Below are 8,462 nucleotides of genomic sequence, written 5' to 3'. Positions count from 1 at the left end.
AAAAACAAAGAAAAACACCTCCCAAAAAGGAAATCGTCAATATGGAACAATTTTCCAAACCAAAACGTTTGAAAAAAAGTGTCTAAAACATATTCACAAATTCAAAGCTATTGACAGGTTGAGTTAAGGTGAAATGGTACCTTAATTTTTGTCTAATTTGGTGAAATTGTGAAAAAGAGTTACGTAACCAGCATGGTCAACGTATTTCGGTAAGTTTAACCGCTTGTTAATGACAAAGAAAGAGACAGTACTTACAACAACCACAAGTACAATAACACGGTACTTTTACTGGAAACTAACATGGTATGTCGTTTTCGTACAAGAAACAATAATCTAGTAGTTTTCGAGTCTCGCTCTGCCTTGAAGTCAATAGAAAGACTGAAATACGAAAATAAGCAGTCTTTTTATCTAATCAAATCCAAAATAACGATGTTCTGCCCACAGGACAAGTCCATAAATCATTTTTTCGTGCATATTTTTAATTCTTATTTACAGCAGGCAGGCGCGCACGATGGGGCACAAACTGGCATGGGAGGGGGTGGTGGTGGTGGTGGAGGGATATACACAGGGGGAGGAGGAGCGCAGCATGGTTGAGGACAGATCTTCATACAGTGATGAACACAGATGGGTGGACAAGGAGGTGGGGGTGGAGCAGGGAGACCGGGGCATCCGGGTGGTCCGGGAGGGCCCATTGGTCCCATTGGTCCCATGCATCCGGGGGTACCGGGAAATCCACGGCATCCGGGAAGGCCAGGAGGTCCCATGCATCCTGGCTGTCCGGGAGGTCCTGGCTGTGGGCATGGTACTGGCATTGGCACAGGGACTGGGCATGGCGGTGGTGGCGGTGGCGGAGGGGGTGGAGGTGGTGCACAGCACGTTGGTTCGCAAGTTGGCGCGCACATTGACGGGCATCCATATCCACAAGGATAAGCTTCTCGTTTTTCTTTATCCTCTGAAAGGCAAAGAGACGAAACAAAGTTACGCATGGCACGTAACGATTGATATGCAATCAAACCAGCGTGGGGTCAATATGAAACGTCTCATTTAAAAGAAAGTTATGGGCAAGGGATCAGAATCACCGTCTGTAGTCAATAACACGACGTCTGTACAAGACTTGGTCACCGGTAGGCACATCCTGAAAAATGTCGCGTCAAGTTTTCAAGTTTGTCATCGTTATTCGGTCTCTTTTGCCTAAATCTTAACCACAAATGTTCCTTTTTTGATTTATTGTTACCATTTTTAGCACTTTTCTACCCTGCCATTATATCGTGAGATAGCTTCATTCAAGTAGTATCCGGAAATCAGGGCTCGACGTTATAAGTTTATAGTATTCGAATGTTACGTCTAAACGAGGCATTAATGGAAATTACAGCGACAATTATGTCATTATGTCATTGCTGAAATTAGGTAGCCATTAAATGCGGAGTATCAACAAATGGATCATACAAATAATCTAAGCTCGACCCGTAAGTTCAAATCACCTTTAACCTGCAAACAGGCTCCAGGCGAGAACGGAAAAAAATTCGAAGAGTGGGGCGATCGACAGGCTAAGTCACATTGCGGCGGCGTAAGATGAGGCCCCTAGCTATCTAAAGTGAGATTTTTGTAGAATCGTAGAAGTCCATTATCTGATTATCTTATTCTGAATGGTTGAACCAATTCAGCTTGTGATACTTGTTTTCGCTTCTCTTTTGATCTCAAAGCAAAACGCATCTTCTTTTGATCGAGTATAGAACAAGAAATGATAACGTTAGAAGACAGTTTAAAACGATTCCTTACCTATTGATTTTCCGCATACTAATGCCACAAGGCAAGATACGATTAAAATTCTTAGGTCCATATCTGAAAAAAAAAAAGATAAGTAATTACATCATAAAATGTGATTTGGGTCCCATGGCGCAACAACGACTGCTCTTTCTCCCGAACTGACTGGCTATCGAATCAATTAACTCTTTTATCATCCCAGCAGAAGGGAAACTGAAACTTCGTTGTTTTGGGTTTTATGAGCCGACGACCCTTTCAAAACATCTTATTTGGGGCCAAATTTCATAATGCCATGGAATGAGGTACACAACCGACCCTTGCCCAACCTCGTTCCCAGGGTCTCTCTTCTTCCCACCCAGAGAAGAAGAGAGACTCTGGGACGAGGTCGACCCATGCTTTGAAGTGTTCTCCACGCTTGCCCGTTAGGGAAACTGAGAACACGGCGCAATGAGCCAAATATCCGGGCCCTAATTCGGCCCAATACGTATCAGTGTACTTCATTCAGGGATGTTCGACTCGTGATACAGCTGGAACTGACTCGGCCCAGTCGGCAGAAGGTGTATGGAGACAACTGGGGACGAGACAGCAGCTTGAGTATCTGGTTTGAGCCCGGCCTGTTTTTCTGAACTCAACTTAATTGCATGCGTGTAACATTCCAGGAGTGTGTTACATTTTGTGCACCTTGAATACCCCAGGATTCTATGGCGCCGTGATTGCATATTCAAGGCTAGATTCCGTTTTGGCGCACTGGAACGCCTAGCGACTCTGATGGTTGTATTCATGACAGGGTTTATAGTTCAATGTCTTCGAACATTAAATTACGGGATCTACCAGATTTGTTTGTTTTATCTAAATTCAGTCGTAGAATTGGTCAAAGTAACCTGTTAACGCACACGTTTGTCCGGCTGTCGCTTGTCTCCGCCGAAAATAACGACGGGTTTTTCTCGGCGCGGGAAACAAGAGCCGAAAAAACGAGATGCCATCACAGGTCATTGTCGAGATACACTAGTTAAAAAAAAGGAAATATATAAGTATTTTGGGGGCATTTTTCACAAAGTAATATCCAGTATTGTTGGCGTCTAGTGGTTGGTTTTGTTGGACAACAGGTTTTCTGTTCAAGTCGTGTCAGTCTAACAATATAGATACCAGTCAACTGCCATCTTAGTTAAACCAGGTAATTAGAAAATCTGTTGATGAAAATCCACGAACTCCTCCTTTGTCTTAGAAAAATAAGCTTTATGTCAGTTTTTTGAAGATTTTTTAAGCCTTCATTTTTCAAGCAGCCATCAAACTGAAGCGAAAATAAGGTAATCAGTGTCTTGATGTACAACCAATTTCTTGAAACTTACATTAAAAGGAAGGCTAAGCAACGGGTAAGGAGAATTGATGTTTTGAGCTCGGAGACTGTAGATTTTAATCTGTTTGTTTAGTTAGATTTCTTGGCATATATCTTTATAACAGAACCACTACCGCTTTCTACTATTGCATTTTTAGAGAAGCAACGCCAAGCCTGTCGCATTTTCAAAAGATTTAGCCTAAAACTTTCAAGTTCGCCTTTGCCCATCTTTTCCTGCTTCAATCTTAAACATCACTGTTTCTTTTTGGTTTCTCATTACTCCTTTTGTGATTTTATATTTCACTGTTGAGGTTTCTCTGATTTGAAGGCCGGATTTTGCTTATCACATAACCACCACAGTACATTGTTACAAAATGGTTTGCAGTAAACACGAAGAGGCTGGGCATTGAATAAAACCACGTGGGACGTGATCTTAAAAAGTAGCTTCAATTGCGATTATGATAACAAAGTCTTTTTTAGCTTTAAGTTAATAAAATCAGCGATTCTCTTATTTAGTCTAAAGGAGTTAGGCGAATTGTCATCGGAAAGAAATATATTACAGTGAAACATCGAATGTTCCAAGTTGAAGGTAATGTTGCTTTCCTCAACTTGATTCAAGAAGGGAGTAGCAGTTTCCACATGCAACTCCGGTTAAACAGAACAAAATTTAAACAACACAACAAAAACAGCAGTTCAAATTCGTAGTTGAGTAGTTTGGATAAAACGAAAGTAGGGCTTAGCAGAATATCAGCGAAACGATTTTCTCAACATTTGCCATAAACGCTAGTGTAAGCCATACAACTGTTATATTTAGCTTCCACACTTTTCATCATAATAAGGCAATTATATTATTATTAGTGTAACTAAAACAAATGGCTATATTATCACCGAGCCCAAAACAAGACTTTTAAAACCTTGCTTTTGTTTATATTTGAGAGAGAAACACAACACATTTAGAAAGCAAAATAACGGGTTGTTTATCGATTAAGTTTTTCCGTCGTACGATTTCGGACCGGCAAGAAATAAAATCAAAAATCAGTTTTGCTCATAAGCCTCACCTGCTAGCTTGACTTGTCCTGTATGCACTCAAGGAAAAGCGTTGTAGAATTTTGGTCTTTTACTGTCTGCTTTTGTTCCTATTTTTGTCGATACATGAATAATTCATGATGTTGAACTAAGAATTACATAATGGCTACTGCCCACTGCATTGAACGCGTGAATGGCCAGTCAGTGACAGCGATTACCTAACGAAGATTTCCCACATGTGGAGTCTGCTTAATAATTTGCTTTGTTTGACAATGTGGGACAAAATATTTGATCTGGTTGTGGTCAAAATATGAAAGAGCACTGGTTGAAAAAATGCGCCCCTTTCTCGTTTCCTTCGATACCCACGGGTTTAATAATTGATCGTCTGGGACCTCAATCCAATTCAATTCATTTTCGCTTCATCTAAGCGTTTGCCAGGGACCAAAACTCTTAAAAAAGCGATTGTTTGAGATTGATAAAATTCTACTATAGATTTTAGTTGTATCAATTCAGTTTTCATTGTGTTAGGTTTTTAAACCAGCCAATCAGAGCGTAGAATCAGCGGGTTGGTTTACATGACGTAATGCTGTTAAAAATAACTTCCCCCGGGCAGGTTATGCGGTTTGCTGTCCGCCCTTGAAGAATATATGATGTCACTAGGATCACTGCCTGTCAGTAAACTTTCTTCAGGGACTTGACCTTTACGACGGCATATTGCCAAGCGAAGGAAACGCAGAAAAAGGTAAAATCTCTAATCGCCTTTTTTTCTTTTTGTTTTGAAGGGGTTGCTGAAGAACTCTCTCAAAGGAGCTTTAATTTCAGTTGTGCTTAACGTTATTCCAATTCGTATACTTGAATAAAGAGGAGTTTTCTCGGACAGTTGATTTTGGCAGGTGACCCATTTGATCTTCATGGGGAGTGAACATCCCTCGACAATGGGAAAGTGGCAGATTGGAAGGGAGAAATTCTTTGAACCTGAAACGTTATGCGATCATTTGACGGAATGAACTTGAAACAATGTCAAGTCGACTCCATTTTGGAACAAATTTGGGGAGGAAAAATAAACAAATACTAATAATCATAAATAACAGCAGGAAAGAAAGGATTGGAAAGTTAGCACTGATTACCCTTGAAAGCTGGAAATTTTTTACATGTTATAATTTAAGACCAAAACTGATCGCGAGTATGAACATAAAATTCATAGTCACAACCCTTAGTAAGCAATTCTGTTTCTTTGGTTAACCAAGTGTAACCGAGCTGGTCTGAACTATGACAGGTTTCTCAAGGATCGATTAATTATAGCGTTTTTTTATTATTATTTTCATTCACAGCACGCCGTGGGTCATGTTAAGAGTAACGCTTGCTTGCTTGCTCCTCTTTGTTGCTTCGCTGGAAGCAAGGAAAGGTTGGTTCATTAATTTATCTTGGCAGTAAATGTAACCCTTTTATTTCTGTGATTTCAGCTGGAAAGTTTAGGATATCAAATGTCAATACAACGATTTTAACGGGTATATTGGCATGTTCAGACCATTTTAGTTTCTCCACCTTCGTTAATCGAGCGTTCTCTTAAAATGGTTCAAATAGGCGACGTGGGAAACGTTATATAAATTAACTGGACAAGTTTAACTATCTGATATATCAGCTGAGCGAAGAGACGACTTGTAACATATATTTTTTTCACGTTATATTGAACAAAACAAATATTGATATTTTCGATGATTTCGCCCAAAGATGTGTCGCTAAAAAGTGTATAGATGTACCACATTTTCGCGTATTTGTTAAGTGATTGTCAGGAAGTGCTGTGATTTAATTTTTGTTTTAGTTTAACTTCTTTGAAATTCAAGGTGATTGCAGATAATTGCATCTCCTTTGTAACAATAAAATCGAAATAAACAGGTATCGTGTTGATGAGCTCGACACCTGACTGTATACAACCCAGAAGGGATTGGACTCGGGAAAGAGTAATTTTGTTCGAACAATCTTCTGCCAAGATAGCCTTTGGCTACACCGCCCAAAAAATTGTTAGAATATGGTCTTTGGAAAGTTAACTATAAGAATTCGCAATGATTTTGTCGTGTTTACTTTAAGGCAGGTGTTGCTTATGACAAAATGACACTGTCACTTTCGACACCGACAGAAGAATGAAGGAAGCCATTTTCTTGCTTCTCACTTTTACTGCTCTGCTTAGGTTTAAATGGCATTTTTTGTTGTGGTTCATCTTCAGTTTCTTCAATACGGTAAACTATAATTTAAACCCGACAAGTCTTTCTTTTCTTAAAACAAAAGTGGCGATAAAGAATTGCGAGAAGAGGCCAAACTGACAAAGCCGGGGCGAGGAGATGCCACTGACCCCAAAAACAGGAGCTTAATAGCCTATCAGAGGTGCAATCCAAACTGATGGGAATTTTCAATGGTATTCAGGGATGGTGACTGAGAGAGCGGACTTTTGAGTGCGTTTGAAACTCTTAAAAAGACATGTTTGTGATAATAGAAGAGTCTGCTTTAAACAAGCGGGTACCATGAATACGGTATTAACCGTGATTTGACGCTCTAGTGGATGGGCGGGGAAATATCTGCTACTTATAAAACGAATTGATTTGTGAGAGAAGGCACACGTGACAAAGCGAACTATAATCCGATGAAACATAAGCTTTAGTTTTTGATAACTGTTCATCTTTTGTGATGCCAAGTGAGAAAGAAAACTGATTGTAAAGTTTCTTCTGGTAGGAAATTGGCCAATAAACTGCACAATAAGGAATATGTCGAAAAATGCAGACTTTAGTAGTCCTAGTTTGGTGCTAAGTTTTCCTAGGAGAGTGTGAGTCATTGTTCGTTTGCATTTCTGTTTGAGTGGTTAACCTCTGTTCTTACGCGCCATGGATGGAAAAAGTTCGCAACGGTTAAAACAAACAACCTTTTCGGAAGGTATTCACACGCAACTGCTCTGTTACACATCATTTCCCCTGTCAGCAGTGGAGTATAGTCTATAGTGTCGAAAGTGGTTCAGAACTCGCGATCAGAATATCAACAAAAACTCGAAAATATCTTTGGGAACCGGATGACATGACGCCAGCGTCAAAACTCGCCCACTGTTTCCCTCAATCACCTATTCCCTCGGTTGAATTAAAATGATTTCAAAATTCCCCTTCACTGATCGAGGACGGTCAAAAAACCGACGAGAACGGGTCATGTCTATTCTAACATTGAATAAACCTTACTTTACAGTAACAGAAGCTTATCTTCATCATGGCAAGATTGTTAAAATAACCAAAGAAGTGGAAGATGAGCCAGGTAAAATGAATCCACGATAAAAAAAGGAGTTTATATTCTAGATTAGGTTTTACCATCATTTCTGTAACAAAGTCATACAGTCGATTAGGCGCACTCGTATAAATTTCAGAAAACTTTACCTTGGCCCCCAGCTACAGAGGCAATGACCTTCGTTGCAGCAATAGAAGGTGTCGGAAGATTTTTAAGGTCAAGCAATTTTGAATAAAAAATTGACCGTTAACAAACAAATCCATTTTTGGACCATCCACCATTTTTAAGATAGCTAGTTTTAAAACCTATCTTTAACGCTCTTATTACCCCATCAATCAATCAATCAATCAATCAATCACTCAATCATTTCAATAACTTTATTGCCTTGTCGACACCCAATTACCACATAGAGCGGTTTTCAATTGTGTCGTGGAACTAAAACTAAAGAAATCACTCTGACCAATCACAAAGTAAACAAGCAATACAGTGAACCAATCAAAACTCGAAGTAATTACATGTAGCAGGCGCGAAGCGCGGGAAAACGAGTGCCAGTGAGATACGATTGATTTTGGTTTGATTTCCGATTGGATAAAAAACTGAGGCGAATCTTTCATACCAATCGTGTAGCGTAGTTGATGCAAAATCAATTGCTTGTAGATACGCAAATGAAAACCCTTCTAATGAACATTCCTACACGCATTAATTAGTTATCATCTTCTTATTTTTCTCATAGAAAATGTAGAGAAGCGTAACGCAAATCCGTGCGGCATGGGATGTCCCGCCACCTGTGCTCCAGCCTGTGTACCATCATGCTGTGCCCCACCACCACCACCGCCGCCACCACCACCACCGCCACCTCCTTGTCCGGTCCCCTGTCCTATTCCAGGACCCCCTGGAGCACCTGGCTGTATGGGACCACCCGGCCTTCCCGGATGTCGTGGTTTTCCCGGTATCCCAGGATGCATGGGACCTATGGGACCAATGGGACCGATGGGAGTTCCCGGCTGCCCCGGTCTCCCAGCACCACCCCCACCAGCATGTCCCCCAGTTTGTATCCACTACTGTATGAGAATCT

General features: G+C 40.5%; 2 protein-coding genes across 3 annotated transcripts in view; one reads left to right on the top strand and one right to left on the bottom strand.

Annotated features, from left to right (window-relative positions):
• Positions 1-222: 222 nt before the first annotated feature.
• Positions 223-4,733, bottom strand: LOC145488284 (uncharacterized). The gene is made up of 3 exons (XM_081467113.1): positions 4,159-4,733; positions 1,780-1,842; positions 223-952 (listed from the first exon to the last, which is right to left on the bottom strand). Exons 2-3 carry the CDS (start codon positions 1,838-1,840, stop codon positions 486-488), a joined length of 528 nt encoding a protein of 175 aa, XP_081323239.1. The 5' UTR covers positions 1,841-1,842; positions 4,159-4,733; the 3' UTR covers positions 223-485.
• Positions 4,734-4,742: 9 nt separating this feature from the next.
• LOC145488283 (uncharacterized) overlaps positions 4,743-8,462 on the top strand; it is a 4,841-nt gene continuing 1,121 nt past the window's right edge. Inside the window, exons 1-4 of one of the 2 annotated variants that reach the window (XM_081467111.1) lie at positions 4,743-4,868; positions 5,458-5,531; positions 7,352-7,417; positions 8,121-8,462. The exon at positions 8,121-8,462 is cut by the window's right edge and continues 1,121 nt beyond it. In XM_081467111.1, the coding sequence (XP_081323237.1) occupies positions 5,471-5,531; positions 7,352-7,417; positions 8,121-8,462 (469 nt within the window). In that variant the 5' untranslated portion in view covers positions 4,743-4,868; positions 5,458-5,470. Of the gene's footprint in view, positions 4,869-5,423; positions 5,532-7,351; positions 7,418-8,120 lie in introns of those variants that run through there. The other variant, XM_081467112.1, reaches the window with a different exon arrangement.

The sequence above is a fragment of the Orbicella franksi genome, chromosome 5 (assembly GCF_964199315.1).
Source record: "Orbicella franksi chromosome 5, jaOrbFran1.1, whole genome shotgun sequence".
NCBI classification, from domain to species: Eukaryota; Metazoa; Cnidaria; class Anthozoa; order Scleractinia; family Merulinidae; genus Orbicella; species Orbicella franksi.
Note: the sequence above shows the minus strand (reverse complement) of the source record. Positions and strands in the feature narration are given on the sequence as shown.